General features: G+C 37.4%; 2 protein-coding genes across 12 annotated transcripts in view; both read right to left on the bottom strand.

Annotated features, from left to right (window-relative positions):
- Positions 1-1,467, bottom strand: part of wnk3 (WNK lysine deficient protein kinase 3) — a 55,329-nt gene extending 53,862 nt beyond the window's left edge. For 4 of the 9 annotated variants that reach the window (XR_014538113.1, XR_014538114.1, XM_083570458.1 and 1 more), the window contains exon 1: positions 912-1,467. The gene's annotated coding sequence lies outside the window, so the exon portion shown is untranslated. The remainder of the gene's footprint in view (positions 1-911) is intronic. The other 5 variants (XM_083570460.1, XM_083570461.1, XM_083570455.1 and 2 more) reach the window with 4 other exon arrangements.
- Positions 1,468-5,396: 3,929 nt separating this feature from the next.
- Positions 5,397-20,268, bottom strand: fam3a (FAM3 metabolism regulating signaling molecule A). 3 transcript variants are annotated; one of them, XM_083569493.1, is made up of 10 exons: positions 20,202-20,268; positions 16,916-16,981; positions 13,358-13,465; positions 11,990-12,013; positions 11,779-11,902; positions 10,265-10,323; positions 7,147-7,197; positions 6,985-7,069; positions 6,740-6,866; positions 5,397-5,967 (listed from the first exon to the last, which is right to left on the bottom strand). In XM_083569493.1, the coding sequence occupies exons 1-10, from the start codon at positions 20,227-20,229 to the stop codon at positions 5,869-5,871; spliced, it is 771 nt and encodes a 256-aa protein (XP_083425619.1). In that variant the 5' UTR covers positions 20,230-20,268; the 3' UTR covers positions 5,397-5,868. The 3 variants fall into 3 exon arrangements, with proteins under 3 accessions (XP_083425619.1, XP_083425621.1, XP_083425620.1); XM_083569495.1 differs by lacking the exon at positions 20,202-20,268 and adding an exon at positions 17,597-17,952; XM_083569494.1 differs by lacking the exon at positions 20,202-20,268 and adding an exon at positions 17,423-17,924.
- Between the last annotated feature and the right edge of the window lie 849 nt (positions 20,269-21,117).

Genomic DNA, 21,117 nt, shown 5'->3' with positions numbered 1-21,117 from the left:
TGCTCTATATACTGCCTACGTTCCAATCTACCACAATCTCAAATTAACTAGATCGGATTAGTGATTTGTATTTTGTTTTGTTGTTTTTTTCTTCCAAAGATTAGCTGGATTACTTAACAATTGAATGATTTGTACTCCCTAAGCCCCTCCCACATCCCCGCCCATGCTCCTATAGCTCCGCCCCCAGGATCCACACCGGCTCTTTAGAGCAAACACGAACACAATTTCCGGACCGGAAGTCAATAGTTTTCCAAATAATATTTGTGTGTCCAGATGTTCCCTCATCTCATTTTTATTTGGGTAGATCATGTTCTGAATATTTTTATAAGGAAAAACATTGCACAAGCAACACATGGAGCAACTTTTCATATATTGTTCACGATTCCCTCGTTTGTAGGAGACAAAATGTTTGCTTTAAGGTGTGAGTGCATGCTGGTAAATATTGTCTAATATAATAAAGATGGAAAACAGACAAATGATCACCATCATGGCGTTTCCCGGAGTCAGTATTTTTGTATTGCTATAGTGGACATTAAAATAATCACCTGAACCTGAGATAGTGATGATTGGATACCTGGAGATATGGATGATGCCAACCTGTTACTACACCAACCCAAAAAAAAAAAAAAAAAAAAAAAAACAACAACAATGCGTTTGAGTCATTTTCTTTAAATATCACTTTAAAAAAACTACTCGGATTTTGTGCTCCAGTAAAAAAAGTCCGGAAAAGCACGGAAGAAAACCTGGACGTCCACATTTAAACGCATCTTGTTTATATAAACCCTCGTTCACATTAACCAGATAAAGATTCCTGTGCATTAATGTGTTTATCCTGTCAAATATATTTCATGTTCATGCGCATTTATTATTTATAGAGCTCGTTATTGTTGTTATTATTATATGCTACTCACCCGGTATGAGGCATCTTCCGCCGCCGTGCTGTCGTTTTGTATGTACACACCGGCGGCTGCGAACAAAAGCTGCTTACTATTTATTCCTCATAACACCAAACAGCCCAATGAATTAATTGCTGACATTCCACTAGACACCTGAAACCAAAGAATTAAATATGTGTGCTCTTTAAAAAAAATATATATATATTCCTTGGCTATAAAACGTCTACCGTCAGGCTGTTTCGAGCGCCGTGGTTAAATCCCCCAGTGAGCGCGGGCGCGGGCGCGGGCGCAGGAGCGGGAGCGCGCACACACAGATTCCCATACGAATTCTGCTACCGCTGCTGCTTTCCATGCCGGGCCGAATAAAGCCTACATGTGCACAATTTCATATTTCCTTTGCTTATTCATTCTTTTTTTTTTTTTTACATAAATTCACAAGCCGGAGATGGTGGTGATGGTGTCTGCGCTGTGGCAGGGCTGTGACGGACCGCGTCTCTCCTCAATGCGCGTTCTGGACGGGAGACACGGCACGGGGAGGGCTGAATGTGCGCGCTCCTGCTCGGGAGCGCGCACGCCAGTAAATAAGCGTTTTTTTTTTTTGTGTGTGTGTGTAAATGTGCAGAAAAAAAAGCATTGTGATTTCGCATACTATACTATAAGCTATACTATTGAAAGTGCTGTAATAGGAAAACAATCAGGAGATTTATTAGTTTCCAAGATCTGCATGCCCTGAAGTGTTGGGCCTCGTACAGTACTATCTATAATGTCGTTGAGCGGAAACTGCTATTATTTTCCCCCAAGTGTAATGCATGTCCATTTTTTAACCTATTTAACCAATACAAGGCGTTCGAGGGGTCTGTATTGTAGTCGGTGCTGTCACGCACTGTGCCACTCCTCATGCCACTGTGTTTAGGAACGGGGAGGGCTGAAGGTGCGCGCTCCTGCGTCTAGACGCCTGCTCGGGAACGCAAACCAATTAGACGCATAATTAGACCCACGAAGAAAAGCTTTATAGTGCTGTTGCAAAGCCTCTTAATTCAGGCACGGTTACTAAAATGCAGTATCGTCAAGTCACAAATTGGACTTGACTTCACATATTTAAATAACACTTTCACACTGAGAGACCAGACCAGTCCAAGACATTAGACTTTGGATCTGAAGGTCATGAGTTCAACTCCCAGCCACACCAAGCTGCCACTCCTGGGACTCTGAGCAAGGCCCTTAACCCCATAACTGCACAGTTGTATAAAAGTGATAAATGTGAGTCGCTTTAGATAAGGGTATGTATCAAATGCCATAAATGTACGTGTGTATGTGAATATATACAGTATATGTATGTGTACAAAAAAATGCGGGAGACAATTTATTCCATCTTTAGTGCCAGATAAAAAAATGGGTACATTGGGGATTTTATAGTTATCTTGTGAGAAGATAAAGAAGGATCAATATGTAAATAGCATTAGCAAAATTTAACTCGATATTGAATGGAAGTGCAGAATGATATCAGTGTCAATATGCCTATTAAAGCTGGTATCAGGAAGTTCTCTTCTCCACCTTTATCAGCTGACTTTCAAATTCCTGCCTTTAAAGACTACAGGTTTTGGTGTACTTAAAAATCTCCTTTCGATTGTGTACAAGATGATTTGGTGGTGTTCTATTTACGGTTATTTAAGGAAGCCTGGATTGTGAACTTTATCCCGTCATTGTACATAAACTGACCATGCAGCCTCAAAGCAATAAATTCATTGTGGCCTTTTGGATAACAAATGGCACTTTGTAGAGATCACTTCTTAATATCTGGAAATGGGTTGTTGTTTTTTTTTTTGTTGGAAGAGTTCTTCTATCATTGCATTTTTTTAAAGGTTCACTAAAGCAAAGCAGGATGTGTATAAAAATCTTTAGCATTGTGGATTGAACCACATCATTAAAAGAGAAGCTCACAACCTGTACTTTGTATGTTGACACACTAGATTTCATTGAGGATTTAAGAGGATCCATTTCTAATCCGTTATCAGCAACAAGTACGATGGAAACCTCCCCGAGATGACACGAGGAGGGAACTTTCAGAGGCAGCAGTCTCGAAAGGAAACTCTGTACCTCTGGTTGATAGCGAGTTGTAGTTGTTGTAATTGTCTTCTAGGTTTTATTTAAAATGAATTAAATGTATATTTTGATCATCAATCGACATACAATAATCAACTTCCCTCATCTGTTTTAAATTTCTTGTCTTTTTTTGTCTTCCTTCATCCATCTTTCTCCATTTATTTTATCATTTTTTATCTCTTCTTCCATCTTTGTGTTTCCCCTTCATCTTCTTGCCTTTCTTTTTAAAATATGACAGTCGAATGTAAGATTTTAGGTTTTTATTAAATCTAAAGAACTCCAACTGCATTTGCTGTGATTACCTTATGATGTTTTCAGAACTTGACTGGGTGCACCTGCGGCAAATTCAACCGACTGGATATAATTTAGAAAGGCACACACCCACATTCATAAGGTCCCATAATTCACAATAATGTCAGACCAAAAACCAGGTCATGAAAGGACATTCCACATACATCAGGGATAACATTTTTTCAGCAAGGGGCTAGAATATTTTCTAAAGCTTTTAATGTTCCATGGAGAATGTTGGGCTCCACTGTTGTGAAATAAAGATTTTGGATCGGTAGGATTCTTAAAGCTGGTCATCTCTTTAAACTCAGTAACTGGACTTATAATCTTATACTCCAGTACTCATGTTAGTTCTCACTCTCCAGTGTTCTGTATTGTTAAAAAATGTCTGATCACACTCTTGATGTCACCCAAATGAGGATGGGTTCCACTTTTAAGTCTGGTTTCTCTCAAGGTTTCTTTCTAATAACATCTAAGGTAGTTTTTCCTTGCCACAGTCGCCACGGCTGCTCATCAGGGATAAACACACATCATTCACCTTAACTGTTGATTTCTGTAAAGCTGCTTTGAGACCATGTCTGTTGTGAAAAGCGCTATAGAAATAAACTTGACTTGACTAGAAGGGGTTTTAATCCTAAAGGCCTTTCAAACTGAGCTTCAGAAGATCACAGCAGGGATAACAGTATCAGTATGATTTTATGATCGACACATCTAATGAGACAAACTATCTTACAGTTAGTAGGCACATGCTATGAGGTTGCTCCTCCGAGACTGGTCAGAATCAAACAACAAATAAACGCACCCGAAAACAGGGAGGTCTTTGACAAAACCTTGCTCTGAAGTGCCCAAAAAGTCATACTAGTCTGAGAGGTTACTCTTCATTACCCTTATGCAAAATTATACATCATAGATGGTGGATTAGGACTCTTAGTGCTCTATACCCAGATTTGAACTGTATGGAACAGCTGTGTAGACAGTTAAGGATTTACAAATAGACCATATCCAATCTGATTTTCAAAAAGTCTGTCAGGATGAGAAAAAAAACCAAAACAAATGAGAAAACTGTTCAAATCCAGGTGTGTAACAGACACAAAAAAAAGTCCACCCAGCCCACAATTTGCAAGCGCAACTAATGAAAGTCATTGTCTAAAACATGCTGTTTCTCAGGAATCCTTGAGTAAACTTAACACTGCATATACAGTATATACACACAGTCTTCATACATCAATGCCACTAATTCACTGAACATTTAAATACGCATTCCTATAGCTATAATAATATGGAATCTGAAGAGCATGTGTAGTAAGTGAAAGCTACTCCACTATAAACCAAACTCATCCTCATCCTTCGATTAAATGCATTCCATTTATCCTCTTTGCGAAATAATGTGACGTGTGTCTATTTAAGAATTCTACAATCACAATCATTTTTTCCCTTAATAGTGCTGTATATAAAAACCCTGCTGAGAAAAAAAAAAATCCATGTCCAATCATTCAGTCCAATCATTTGCACTACATACACCATTACAAACCATTAACAGTTAACCATTAATACCAATAAATTAATTGTGCACATCATTAAATCATATTTATCAAATCAGAGAAAGCATTCTAGAAACGTATTAGAATGCGTGATTCTAATGGTCTTGAAGTGTCCAGTAGTTTGCCACAGGTGTTCTACTGGTCAAGTCGTCAAGTCTATTTCTATAGCGCGTTTCACAACAGACATTGTCTTAAAGCAGCTTTACAGAATTTTAAGAGTTAATGGTACTGGTCCTTAATGGTGTCCACTAGACATAACTATACTACCACTAGGAGGCAACAAACAACCAGTAGAAACGCCATAGAAACCATTAGTTTTCATTAAGGAGGGTTTTGTTAAAATCTTTTTTGCCACTTCCACGCTGTATGCTTTCTTGAATCTTTGTCGCCCTCTACTGGGCATAGCCTAATAACACACCTACTTATGAAGCTGGTGAATTATTATTTTTTTATTTATTTTTTTTGCATGATACCTTTTAAACTTATATATGATCACATTTTTTTATTTGACCAATTCTACTTATCATACAGCGCACACTCATCTTGGTTCAAATTAAATTAAGTAAAATTGTATCAAAAAGACAGCCACTCTTTATTTCAGAACACTAGTACACCCTAACACCAGGTACCAGGAACTTTTCGAAAACATTCTAAGTCTATCTATGAAGCGCCATTTGTCAACAGAGGCATGGATTAGTAACGTTAATTTAACGCTTTACATATAAAAGTGTTTAGGGCTAATATACAGCAGTCCTGACTGACATATTTTAGTCTTCTCACACTTATCTGGTATTTTGCATACCTCATCAAACATTAGTTTTTCTTCTTTTAATATTTAACCATCTTTTAAAGTCATACATTTGTGTTTGCTCATTTTTACAAGAGAAAGATTTGTTCGAATTATCTCCAGGAATTGGATTCGAAGTGTTCCAGCGTTCTGAAACGGTTTAGGTAGTGTAAGTTCATTGAGTGTCTGACTGAAGCAGTTTGAATTAGTGGTAAAGTTCATTGTGCATTTCCTTGTACGTTTGATCGAGAGCTTAGGTCTCAAGGGGGGCACGTAAAGGAATGCAGCCGTCCATCTCCAAAGCCTCGGGCCACCCCTCGTATTTATTACTGCTTTTGCTGTTCTTCATTCGCTGGAAAAGAAAAACGAACAGAGAAACAGAGGGGTTTAAATTGACAGATTTAACATGGAACATTTACTTTTTCCTCAGTCTTGACAGGCAATAAAAAAAATAATTAATCTTTAGCAATGTCAGAAATTTAGCATTTTCTTCTAAGAATATGCAAGACTTTATGAAGCTACTTGTGTTTCCATCTAGTACATGTCTCAAATGGAATAAACACATATCAACATCATTCATTCAACAGAGGGTGTGTCTTTATAGAAGGAAAAAAATAAAGAAAAGAAATCATTAGTAGGGTGGTGTGATGCAACCAAAAGATCCTGACATGGTTTATTCCCCTTAAACCACAACCACAAATTATTTTATGAATCAATAAAACAGTTTACAACATTCTGATTAAATTTAAGGTTTAATATTTTGTGGAATATGTAGGTTCCTGCTATGACGTATAATTACAGTAGTTATATACATACACACACACACACACACACACACACACACACACACACACACACACACACACAGCTGTAAAATAAATTAATCAACACTAGAAAGTAAAAAATTAAGTTAATTGATGTTCATTACCTCTGATTTAAATTTATATTCATATACATGGTATATAATAAAGGTAATTAGAAACAATTTCAGTCTATGTAGTTTTCTTAATTAGTTTCTATACCTGATTTCTGTAGATTTATTGCATTATATTTAGCAATAAAAAAAAAAAAAAAAAAAAAAAGGTCAAAATATATATTTTTTTCATAGTAAATGCTGCACCTACCTGCTCAAATGGGCTTTTGTTTTCTATTCCTTTGGCTCCCACAAACACCCAGCTGTCCCTAAATGCCAGCTCTTTTACCGCCGTGCTGCCGAGCTCTTCGAACAGCCGCCTCGCCTCATCGTTCATCCTGAAATCCGCACAATAATTAGCTCACGTAGGGACCTGATACTAAGGAATAGCCGTGTATTACATGATTGATTTGGGCATCACGAGAGGGAGCGGTGATGCAGTAGGTATGCGCTTACTTAGTGGCAGGGTCGTCAAAGGATGCCACGAACACTAGGGTTCCTTCATGGAGAGGCCGCAGAAACTTTAGCAGATCGGATACGTCTGTGGAAACCACAAGAAAAACGGTTACGCCAGCATTCAGACTCTGATGAATACAGATAGGATTTGACAAAACCAACCTCCTTCCCACATGTCAAATGAACTCGTTTCCAAAAGCTCTCCAGTGACCCCTGACAAAAGGAACAAAGTGTTAATATCATGATGAGCAACATAAATCATGCGAATACAATTCAAAACAGGATTAACTAACACGCTAATACAACTGAGCAATATATACACTGTATTAAATTACAATACAGTATATTCACCAATACCTCTAATTATATATGCATCACAGTGGCATGAAGAATCTGATTGGTGAGAATCAGTGGGGGGGGGGGGGGGGGTTGAAGTACACAAAACATGTACTTGAATAAAATTTGGAAAATAATGACTACAGTAAAAGTACATTCTCTCTTTAAACCTTTACTTGAGTCAAAGCACAAAAAAACCTACTTAAAAATAAATAAATAAATAAAAGTGCAAATCCGACCATGGCTGTGTCGCAAGTTAGAGTCAGTAGAGTCTTCCATCATTGATTACTTTCACTGCTTGCTGTTGAACTGATGCTGAACTGTATATGTTTGTGCCCAGTAGATATCACCAAGGGCCAATCAAAACAAGTTCAGAACAGACCGTGCGCTCTACCCTGATTGGTGGCTTGCTGCGTGCTTGACCACTTACATTTTTATCCACTCAAAAATAACAAAATTGAGTGAAGTTAAAGTAAAAGTCTCCCCAAATGGAAATACTTCAGTAAAGTATATATACACACACATGAAAAAGCTGCTCAAGTACAGTAACAAATTACATTTACTTAGTTACTGTTCACCACTGGTCAGAATCTTTTAATTCATTTTGGTTACCAGCACAGGTCTATATTAAAAACACTAAATCTAACACTAATTTATAGTTTCAGCAATAACAGATGTAGGATAAAAAAAACAACAACAAAAAATTAGTGTTGGTTGATTAAGGTTTCTTTATGGAGGTATGCATTGTTTTTTTGCAAGGTATTTTTAGTTTCAGTTCTTATAAACAGTAACAGCTGAACTAAATTCTTCAGGACAGAAGACACTCAGGTTTGGTAACATTTTTCATTTTATAAACTTCAAGAAGAAGAAGAAAAAAAAAAAAAAGAAACTAGCTTGTCTTGGAGATAATCCAAACGATGAAATGACTATAAACAGATAAAACGTATGACTTACTGGTTGAATTGATAAAAGAACACACACACACACACACACACACACACACACACACACACACACACACACACACACACACACACACACACACACACACACACACACACACACACACACACACACACACACACACTTTATGCATGTAAATGTGGCTTGTTGTGCATGGTTGAGGCAAATGAACAAAGCCAGGCATTTGTTTGATCATTTGGCTCTCAAGCGCTGCAGTATATGCAGGCATTATTACTGGAAATTATTTATACACAATATATATTCACAATGTAAGATTTTTTAACTATTTATTTGTATGATACAGCTGCAAATAAGTATTTGAACACCTGAGAAAGTCAATGTTAATATTTGGTACAGTAGCCTTTGTTTGCAATTACAGAGGTCAAACGTTTCCTGTACTTTTTCACCTGGTTTGCACACACTGCAGGAGGGATTTTGGCCCACTCCTCCACACAGATCTTCTCTAGATCAGTCAGGTTTCTGGCCTGTCGCTGAGAAACACGGAGTTTGAGCTCCCTCCAAAGATTCTCTATTGGGTTTAGGTCTGGAGACTGGCTAGGCCATGCCAGAACCTTGATATGCTTCTTACAGAGCCACTCCTTGGTTATCCTGGCTGTGTGCTTCGGGTCATTGTCATGTTGGAAGACCCAGCCTCGACCCATCTTCAATGCTCTAACTGAGGGAAGGAGGTTGTTCCCCAAAATCTCACAATACATGGCCCCAGTCATCCTCTCCTTAATACAGTGCAGTCGCCCTGTCCCATGTGCAGAAAAACATCCCACAAAGCATGATGCTACCACCCCCATGCTTCACAGTAAGGATGGTGTTCTTGGGATGGTACTCATCATTCTTCTTCCTCCAAACACGTTTAGTGGAATTATAACCCAAAAGTTCTATTTTGGTCTCATCTGACCACATGACTTTCTCCCATGACTCCTCTGGATCATCCAAATGGTCATTGGCAAACTTAAAACGTGCCTGGACATGTGCTGGTTTAAGCAGGGGAACCTTCCGTGCTATGCATGATTTCAAACCATGACGTCTTAGTGTATTACCAACAGTAACCTTGGAAACGGTGGTCTCAGCTCTTTTCAGGTCATTGACCAGCTCCTCCCGTGTAGTTCTGGGCTGATTTCTCACCTTCCTTAGGATCATTGAGACCCCACGAGGTGAGATCTTGCATGGAGCCCCAGTCCGAGGGAGATTGACAGTCATGTTTAGCTTCTTCCATTTTCTAATGATTGCTCCAACAGTGGACCTTTTTTCACCAAGCTGCTTGGCAATTTCCCCGTAGCCCTTTCCAGCCTTGTGGAGGTGTACAATTTTGTCTCTAGTGTCTTTGGACAGCTCTTTGGTCTTGGCCATGTTAGTAGTTGGATTCTTACTGATTGTATGGGGTGGACAGGTGTCTTTATGCAGCTAACGACCACAAACAGGTGCATCTAATTTAGGATAATAAATGTAGTGGAGGTGGACATTTTAAAGGCAGACTAACAGGTCTTTGAGGGTCAGAATTCTAGCTGATAGACAGGTGTTCAAATACTTATTTGCAGCTGTATCATACAAATAAATAGTTTAAAAATCATATATTGTGATTTCTAGATTTTTTTTTTTTAGATTATGTCTCTCACAGTGGACATGCACCTACAATGACAATTTCAGACCCCTCCATGATTTCTAAGTGGGAGAACTTGCAAAATAGCAGGGTGTTCAAATACTTATTTTCCTCACTGTATATAGGATACATTTTCCCTTCCCTTGACTCAGGAGATTCCATGAAGATATGGTTTACATAGGTTAAAGTGGAAATTTTTGAATGACTTGCTATAGAGATCTGAACCCTGTTGAACACCTTTGGGATGAATTATAATACTGACTAAGACCGTTTTCAAAACAAATCTGTATCCACAAACTGTATAGTGTATAGATTGTATTTGCAATCATCAATATAGTACAATTACAGCTGCACGTGAAGTCTTACCATTTACCAAGGCGACGTTAAGTCCTCTGCCGACATTATTCTTCACACTGCTGATGAGGCTAAAAGAGCAACACACATAGTCATTAGGTCTCAATGTGTGCTTCCTAATATACCGCAGACACAGTAGTTCCAGGCTGAGAAAGATCTTCGAGCAGGCAGTAAAATGAAACATAAATAAAACAGTTGCATTGTCTACAACAGGATATTGCGCTGGGTAGGTGTTCAAAAGGTTTTAACTCTGGCACATTTGCTTTGTGTAGACTTGGCTATATAGGTCAAATATACCTTTAGTTTCACAACTCCTTTGTGTATGCATGCATTTATAATTGTATAACTGGCGAATACTGAACAAGCAAAACTTTTTATCCACACAATTACATTACTGCAAACAGCAAACAGCATTTTTAAACATTTAATAATGCTACTTTAAAAACACGGCCTGTTAAAAGTGCGGAAACGCCTAGGATTTCTGAAAATGTCAATTTGAAAATTTACTTTGATCAAACAGAAATACTTTGCTATGCCTCTTTGCAAAAATAATCTTGAGATCCTGTTTTTCCCAGGGCAGTTCAATAGGATTTAGGTGGAGTGACTGAGCAGACCATAATATAAATAACACTCCAGCTGACTGTTTGCTCTGTTAATAACCGTTACAGAGATTAGACGTATGCTCCGCGTCGTTGTCTTGTTGTATGGTGAACTTCACCCAGAATAGGTCTCCAACTTTCCATGCTCCAAAACAACCCAATACCATTTAGCTTCCACCTCCATGTTTGACAGAGTGTGAGGCAGTCTGCTGACATCTTCCCTCCTGTTCCCCTTCTTAAGCAAGTTCTTCTGTTTGAGCCAAAAATGTCAAATATTGCACTCCTCTGTCGACTAAATTTCCTTCCAGACATTCCCTGTCCAATTCCTGTCTGTTTTTGCCTTTGATTTAGTTTGTTTCATATAAACAAAACGTTTTAAAAAACCATAAAGACTAGTTGTTTCCAAATTTCTAACAGGTTCTCAATGTTATGATTCTTATACCAACAGCTCACTTACAAGAAGCAAAAACTGTCAGTGTCAGCACAAACCAATTTAGCCATTTCCTGTTTTTTAACTAAGCTAAAAAAAACAATAAAAAAAATTTTAAAAAAGGAGAGAATGCTGATGACACAGATGTTTATACCTGCTATGATCAAACTAAATTGTTTAACGTTGTAGTGTTTAAATTGAAAAAAAGTACGACATTAGTTTTGACAAATCGGGGGGTTCAAACATTAATAAACCTCATGCTCCCTATAGCGGTATACCCTGTAATATTTAAGTAATTAAATAAATTAAATAAAAAATTTTAAAAATAGTACACAAATTCTATAAAAGATACATACTAGTATTTTATCTTGAAAAAAAAAATAATTATAATAATAAAAAATACCCAAAAACGGCATAAAGTATTAAGAAAGAAGCTAAAAACAAAAAGTTGAGACATTCGGACGATACACAACGGAAAAGCAGACAAATATATTTACATTTTATCCTCCAGACAGATTTTGGGCCCAATAACATTTGCCGCTCCAGAAATCACACGGAACGCAAGGTGTTTCGGAGGACATGGGGCTGAGAGGCCACACTTGTACCTGTGAGGCCACGGTTCTGTGACAAATGAGATAGAGAGCACTGTTAAACCAAGCCTCACAAATAAAACACATATAATGTTCCTGAGAGGTAAAAAGTGTGTACCTGGAGTGGGCTCCTCTTGTGTACCTGTGGATGATGGAAAACGATTAGTGAATGATGAAGAGGTTTAACACTAGTAGAACTGTATGAATATTTGAAATAAAAAATCTGTGTAATTACATCACGAGTTCAGCACAAACTAAATATGGTTTATTATATGGAAAATTATGTGCGCATTAAAGAGGTTTTGTAGGAGTGTCAGATTTACACCTAGTCGAGGAGTCAAAGAGCAATGACCTGATTTATCTACCTATTTATTTAGGTTGGGTATTACGGTATTACGGTTAAGGGAAAGAAGAAGAAATATAAACATATAAATATAATTAATTTTTTTCTTTTTTTTTTCTTTCCAATTAACGCAGTTTATTATTACTAACATTTGTAATCAACATTTTTTAAACAAAATTTCTGCTTGGTTAAATAATATATAAAATAAAATAGAATAAATCTCATTAATGCAATACACTATTTGAAATTAATAAAACTGAGTAATCAATTAAATTGGCACAAATTAAATTGATTAAATAAAATTAATAAAAGAAAACCATTTGGGTAATACAAATGTGTATGCAAGTGTGTGTTTTACTTTTAATATTTCATTGTGTTTTTAAAGATATGATCTACTTAACCGTTCTACTCATTTCAGCATACTTTAATAAATGTCTTTATTCCTTCCATCCTTCATTCATTCACTCCTATATTTTGTGGAATTGTCAGGATTTTCTTCTTTTTAAGAGAAATTCTTGAAGCTGGACATAAAAACAACCACAGCACTAGTGTTAGCCGCTAGTCGCATCCTGGTTAGCGGCTAATGCTATGGATTCTTTAGCGTTTTCTGTGCATGCGCAAAACAAATCTTATCACGGTGTGAGTAGCCACAGTGACACTGCGCTAACTCTAGTTTCATTTTATACACCTGCCATTGTTGTCTATGTTTTTAAGTTTAACAGTCTTGGTAAACTCTACACATTCCTATCATGCGAAGACCTATGCACGATCGATATTTTTCTGGTGTGACCTCTTGCCAAAATACAAGATGGAGGAAGCACTGATTATAGCAATGTCACACCACCCTGATTTTATCACACTTTTATACACAATTTCAAAAGAACATCGAAATGGAAGCAGCCTGGTTTGTGGTGTTGCAGCAAACAGGAACTGATGGTGTGTTTCAACACTGGTGCGTGAGGTCGTATGAAAATGTGTGTGCTGGCTACAAGAACCACGCCTCGTTAAATTTGAGCTTTTTTTGTTGTAGTGCTTCAACATACAGTACATTTACTGTTCTGCAGTGCGATCGCCAAACAAACCAAAGAGATAACACTATAGTCAATAAAGAAAATAATAAGGGTATGTTTTTCTTCTGCTCACCCATAAAGAACATTTTCATAACAGAACCTCCATCTCCTCCCAGTATGGAACTTGCTAGAAGCCAGGTCAAGCCTATGAGGAACACGATGGCGAAGGCACGCAGTGGCCCTGTGAGGTGAATAGAAATAAAAGTAATCATTAAACCATGAACACTGTGAGAGGCAGGCAGGAGGTCGGGTCCACAACACGCATCTCATTTGCATTGAAACCTGAACACAACGTGGGTGCATAGGGTGCTTATTTCCATTCCAGAGATTTTACCTGCAGGCGCTTCCAAAGCTCGCGCCATAAGTGTGCGCCTTCTATTGGGTAAAAAGTATCACCCGAAATAAGGTTCAAGAACTAGTTGGTTTCTTTTAGTTTATTTATTTACTTTAAAACAAAAAGAGTGCCATCCATTTAATTTCCTTAACATTTATCTTATATAGGGTTCTGGGAAGCCTGTAACCTAAACCAGGGAACTTGGGGCACATGACAGGGGGACACCCTGGGTTGGTGTGTTGCACTGCAAAAGCACACATATTGACAATTTGAAAATGTCAGCTTGCAACACATTTTTTTGGGATGTGAGGAGGATTCTGGAGTACCAGGAGGAAACCCCAGAGACATTGTGAAGGCTTGACCTCACACCTAGATGTAAATAAGTGTGTGTACATATGTGCGGTGGACTGGAATCCCATTCTGATTCATGACCCTGGAATATCTGAACACAACTACACAAGCACCTGAATGCTTAACGTGTCTATAGAAGGTGCGTTTGCTTGCTTCTTATGGTAAAGTCTGTGGTACATGATTTTTTTTTGTGTGTGTGTGTGGGGGAGGGGGGGGGGAATAATTACACATCCGGGTGGCATATGAGACAGGAATATCAGGTGTCCAGCACCTTTCACCAGGACATTTGAATATTTGAGCAGAAAGGAATTAGGTTATTATGAGATTAAATTCTTTACAGAACACTACACAATGTAAAAAGCATAATCATGTCATCATAAGAATTAAAACATGACAAGACATTATGTTTTAGGAAAATAATCAATGTGACAATTGAGTTCACTTATGCCTCAGCAATTTACCTTTGACTATAATGCTTTCTTAAAGAACCTTCTTTTTTTTTATGTTTTTTTTAATGTGGCACCAATTAAGTTCGTGCTTATTGTGTACACCCTAGCACTTCTATCTGACAAGCTTAAATAAACATCACCTCACACTTTTGAATAAATATTTCCTTCCAGACAGTTTCAACATATTTTCAATCGCACAATCAAATTTGTTAAAGAACAATTATTACAACTTGAATTTTGAAACAAGTTAGGATTTTTTTTTTTTTTTTTTTTTTAAGATAGATTTTTTTTCCCAAAAAATAAAAAAATAAAAAAATAAATAAATCAACCATAATTTTTTTTTTTTTACTGAGGAAATGTACCATTTTAAAGAAGAAATCCAGTCATTTTGAAGTTGACTGTTGCAACAAAAGGGTCATATTTACACTGTGCAGGATCCCCTATACATCTGGAACATGTATGGAACAGTCTGGGATACATTGGGTTTTTTAAGAGGAATGTTGCCCCATGTGTCTGAATCAAGATTCTAGCTGCTCAACAGTCCAGGGTCTTCTTTATCATATTTTTCATTTCATGATGCACCAAATGTTTTCGATTGATAAATAGTCCTTGCTCCAGTCAGGCCAGCTCAGCACCAGAACTCTTTTACTACAAAGCCATGCTGTTAAAATAGATTTAGTATGTGGATTAGACCTCCTCTAGAAAAAAACCGTCCCAACGGAAGCATATTTTGCTCTAAAACCTGAATATCGAATTCAGCATTGATGTAGTCTTTACAAATGTAAAACTGCTTATTTCATTGTCATTAATGTGAACTTTTCTAAGTGCTGATGATAAGCCGGATGGTCCCTCTTCTCTTTAACCCAGAGGACATGGCATCCACGGTTTCCATTTCTTCTGACCACAAAAGAGTTTTCCACTTTGGAGCAGTCAATTTTAAACGAGCTTCGGCTCAGAGAAGACAGGTGCAATTCCTGATCATGTTCACATATGGCTTCTTCTTTGCATAAAAGAGCTTTAAGTTGCATTTGTGAACAGCACAAGAAACAGTATTCACAAACTAGAGGTGTCTGTGAGCCTTATGCAGTGATTTGCATTGAAGTACAATACCTGTTTTAAATGCAGTGCAGCATTTGCTCACCTGTAGCTTGTAAATTGCATGAAAAGTAAAATAAAATATATCTGTGATTTGCCTGGCAGCTTTAATAATGTCAGAGTTGCTGCTATAGAAGATTAACCAGATTTCATTATATATTAATAAACAAGGAAATACAATTTCTAAATGATAATGAACATTCTTGTTCCATAGTTAATTATGAATTATTATTCATATAAAAAGTAGACTTTATTTTGGGGGACTAAATTCAATTTCCTTCTATTGGAAGTGCTGTGATGTAGAACAACTACATTTTTCACTTGTTCAATGTTGTTTCATGTCATTGAAAAACACGTGTGGTTTGTACCACACGATTCCACAAAATATATGTATGTATGAATTTTCAATAAATATGAACCTGGCTTTTATCCTCACACACTGTGGGATAAACAACCAATATTTATCTTTATCTAATGTCTAATCTAATGGTGTCTTAAACAACATGCATTTGTATGATTAGAGATCATTACAGGTAATTACATTGTTACACTGACTAAATCATGATGTTTATGATGTTATGAACCCCTAGTAAATAGAAGGTCGAAGATTTTGATTTGAAATGCGGATCGTGACGACAAACGCGATGACAGCGGGAATGTTTTGAGAAAGAATGAGCCTACAAAAAAAATTTTTTTTTAAAAGAGAAAAAAACGGCAAAGACATCCACATATCTTTCGGATGTACATAAAATATGCATCGTGTGTGTGTGTGTGTGTGAACTATACTGTTCAAGTTCCTGCTGCTCCTGTGTTTGCAAGGCATTTTCCTAAAACATCACAACACCTCCCACTAGACTGGGACGTCTGTGGAAGGAAATATTAATTTGGATTGTGATCATTTGTGTTACACAGATGTAAGCTGCTGACAATTGTCTTTTTATTTTATTTTGTTATTATTATTATTACAGATTACAGGAGTTGTATAATAAAATTCTGGAATGCACAGTGTTCTGTATGAAGACTTTTTTAATGTGCAAAACCATAATATTTTAGTGGCTCACTTATGTTTCTTTCATTTTAATATTTTATTTGTATGAACCATAAGGACTGACAATTTCGTTGTATCCTGTGCAATGACAAAGAATCCATCCATCCATCCATCCATCCATCCATCCATCCGTTAGTTGTAGGTCTATTGGTTTTGTTTCTGGTCTGACAACTAGATCTCTGTTCGCCCTTTCCCCCCAACAAAAAAAATAAAAAAATAAATAATAATTTAAAAAAACGTATTCCACCTCAATCTTCCATTTCAAATCCAAACAGTTTACTCAATCATATCAATCTTTGTCCTATAGTACTCAAGCTCTACGAATACAAGCGAACAAATAGGAAGTATACACACCTGCCAGTCTCATGGTATCCAGATTGCAGATCGTGAACAGCACAGATGATGTGTCTCTTGAGTCTCCTGTTAGAAATGAACACATCAAAATCATTTGCTGAGAAAAAAGGTTTACTGGTTGTCCTCACAAAACCGGTTTTGAATAGCATCCCTGACAGTCCACATTTTTCCCCTCCTCTTATCTTACAAACCATCAAGATCTGGGAACTGGAAGAAGAGCTCACTTGTAAGATAAGAACCAATTACAGGAAAACCAGCAATCAGACTCTTGTATCTGGGGCATGCATAATTATCATGAGTCCTAAAGAAACTTACAAACTCCTACATCGCAATGCAAAAGCTGTGTGTGTGTGTGTGTGTGTGTGTGTGTGTGTGTCACCTTAGATCGTAAACAGAATACTGCATATGTAAGAAACAGGACAACACTGAAATACAATACAAGCAGCGGAACTATGGAGATGCACCTCGCCAACACCCAGTCCCTTGGGACACAAATGAGCAACGTACCTGCAGCGATCAGCATGTCATAAACGCGCACGACTTCCGCGATAGCATGATTTGTACGCGAGCCATTTCGCAAGCGTGTCTAAGTTTCCAACGCTACTTACTCAGCTAAGCGCGTTGCTAGCTAACTGATGCCGCGTCAACCGAGCCGGAATGGCGAAACAACACTCCAATTACCGTTGGGGTTGAGGTTGAGGATGCTGGTTGTTTCGTTTTAATCAGAAAGTAGCCTGGAGGCAGCGATGGCAGAGCGAGGAAGTGCGCGGGCGCGACCGATCCTTGTGCACCGGAGCCCCGCCGTGCAGCTCGCCGCGCATGATCAAAACTCCATGATCGCCACAAAAAATAAAATAAACAAACACTATTTTTCACAAACAGAGTGAACCTCCTGATCCTAGACTCAAAGCACACCGTTCAGGATAAAGAAACCAGGTGTTAAAGCGCGGACAGCAAACTGAACGGAATTACATCGCGTCTGAGCATGAGCGTCTTTTAGTTCCGGTTTGTGTTGCCGGAGGAACGCGTCACCGACCACGTGACACGCGATCACCTGGGGCAGAGACACCTGTAGTGCATCTACTATCTGTCCTGACTATGGCAGGGTTAATGTCACATGCACTTGCGTAGTATTTCGCTACACACTCAAAAACGTACTTTTTTTTCCCATTTACAAGTAGCCTAATTATAATAAATGCACTTCATTCCTCTGTCTCTGTTCCTACATAGTATACAATGTACTTCAGTGAGGACATCATGTGCATCATTTGCATCTCTTACCATCATATTTTTTTCATCCAGCCCATGTAGCTGTGACCACCACCTCAACACAAGACTCATCTGAGATACTTGGTGGAATTAATTGACATTGGAGGTGATTATTCGTTCCCTTTCGAGTCTGGATCCCCTCAAGGTTTCTCCCTCGCTCCTTGCCACCAGGGTTGCAAAGTTCTTCCAGGAAACTTTTCATGGAAATTTATATTGAAAATAATGGGAATAAATGGGCATATCAAAAATTGCAGGATAGCCTATAACAGGGAACCTAAATGTAGTTGAAAATAAAAAATCGTGCAGTATAATACAACCAGATTTAATGCAATTTCAGTTGAATTTTTACCCTTCACATTCCTCAATCACACACACACACACACACACACACACACACACACACACACACACAGACACGGCACACTTACAGAAAAGCAACTGAGGCCATACCCTCATACAGGCACTGTGCATTTCTTCACAACAGATCGTTTCTTGAATCACACACACCAAAAATATATTGGCGATTATTCAAGTAAATTACATAAATAGTATATAAACTATTTTGTACTGTGTGTAAACTATTATGCAACAAAATCATACTTACAATTAAATCAAAGTCCAAAGTGTTATTTTTCTAAATCTGTATTAGTTTTACATGCATGTCCACTTAAGACCAAAGGAAATGTTTATATTTATATGCATTTTTCCCAAATTTCTAATTAATTTCTGGCTCATTCATTATGGAGACACTTATTTTCGATTCAATGTATATTTGCCATCTATGTATTTTTCCGTGATTTATTGTATATTTTATTTATGTATTCATTGTTTGATTGATAGATTGATTTTGGCACCAAGCACAACAGCACTAACTTTCACCTGAAAAATAAACAAGATGGCATGAAAGAGTTGATGATTTCTCTCCAGACTGTAGGCAAAGTGTAAATAAATTCGTTATTTTAAGTAGTTTGTTGCCCTTCAATTCCACAGCAATTTGTCAATAAATACACATAGATATATTAATGAACGACATACACTTTTATGCTCTTATCTATATATATAATGTTATAGAGCATCTGGGTAAAGTCTGCAAGACGGCAAGTGATTCCTGTGTCAGGAAACTAATTGATTGTTCCTGCTGGAAAGCATTAACACTTTTTCCATGAAATAAGCATTGCCTAAAAGGAAAGTGTCTCCATACCAGTGATTATACACTCTTCTATTCAAATCTATTCAAATCAGGCACATTTGAATAAATTATTCTAGTGTCCATCATAGAAGTCCATGTGATCGAACTGTAACAGGAAAGGAAATGTTTTCGAATAAATGCATTAGTATAATGTAATATGTTACATATTCAGGTACATTTCCAGATCAGCAGATTCTAATTTAAGAATTCAGCAGTAGTGTGCAATATTGAGATCTTGTCATATAATTCATATCTCAATCCTAATAGTTTCATAAATAAGCAACTATATTGCTATAGATATAAGATTTTTGCATGCCAGCTATTATAAGGACCAGCCGTCACTGGGTGTTTTGGATTGGTTCTTAGTTAAGCATTGGCACTGCACCACCTGATGCCCTCGTAACCACGCCACGTCACTAGCAGGGAGAAGTGGTTGGTCAGTGGTTGAGATGTTGATCTGATCATAAGCTCACGAGTTTAAATAAAAAACCACCAATATGCAACTGCTGTGGCTTTAAACAAGGTCATTATGAAATACAACTCCCTGTCACCATGTTTTTTATTCACCATGTTACTAAGAAAATGCCTGAAAAACAATAAACCGCACCCCCACCATGACCTAACGACAAAATAGTGGAGCTCCTTTAGCAGAAAACTCATTCAGCTCTGTTGTATAAAGAAGTGCAACGGGAGATTGTTTGTTCCAACAGCAATCACACTGTACAAAACTGTTTTAGGACTAACACATTGAGCAATATTTGAACTTGACAAACATCTACTGCTGAAACCTATACACACTTAAATGTATGGCATTTAAATTCCACTCACCGTTCTGCTGATACACGGCGTACAGCATACAAATTGATTCTTTTGCACTGCACTGGCCCTTTTTTTCATCTTAATACTGCTATTGTTTGAGCAATGTTTACACAAAATATAAAACTGCACTACCACATTACATCCTCACACTGTATATGTACTGTACATGCTCTACCTGTTTTTTTTTTCTGCTTTCTATACTTATAAAGTTCTTTATTTAATGGATACCTATAAATTTATTCTCTTGATATATTTAATCTATAATGTAAATTGCTTTTGTATACTTATTTTTACTCTTACCTATCTACCCAACTTTGTATGTATGTATGTATGTATGTATGTATGTATGTATGAATCTATCTATCTACAGTGAGGAAAATAAGTATTTGAACACCCTGCTATTTTGCAAGTTCTCCCACTTAGAAATCATGGAGGGGTCTGAAATTGTCATTGTAGGTGCATGTCCACTGTGAGAGACATAATCAAAAAAAAAAAAAATCCAGAAATCACAATATATGATTTTTTAACTATTTATTTGTATGATACAGCTGCAAATAAGTATTTGAACACCTGTCTATCAGCTAGAATTCTGACCCTCAAAGACCTGTTAGTCTGCCTTTAAAATGTCCACCTCCACTACATTTATTATCCTAAATTAGATGCACCTGTTTGAGGTCGTTAGCTGCATAAAGACACCTGTCCACCCCATACAATCAGTAAGAATCCAACTACTAACATGGCCAAGACCAAAGAGCTGTCCAAAGACACTAGAGACAAAAATGTACACCTCCACAAGGCTGGAAAGGGCTACGGGGAAATTGCCAAGCAGCTTGGTGAAAAAAGGTCCACTGTTGGAGCAATCATTAGAAAATGGAAGAAGCTAAACATGACTGTCAATCTCCCTCGGACTGGGGCTCCATGCAAG

This window comes from Silurus aristotelis (assembly GCF_946808225.1).
Source record: "Silurus aristotelis genome assembly, chromosome: 19".
In the NCBI taxonomy this organism is placed as follows: Eukaryota; Metazoa; Chordata; class Actinopteri; order Siluriformes; family Siluridae; genus Silurus; species Silurus aristotelis.
Note: the sequence above shows the minus strand (reverse complement) of the source record. Positions and strands in the feature narration are given on the sequence as shown.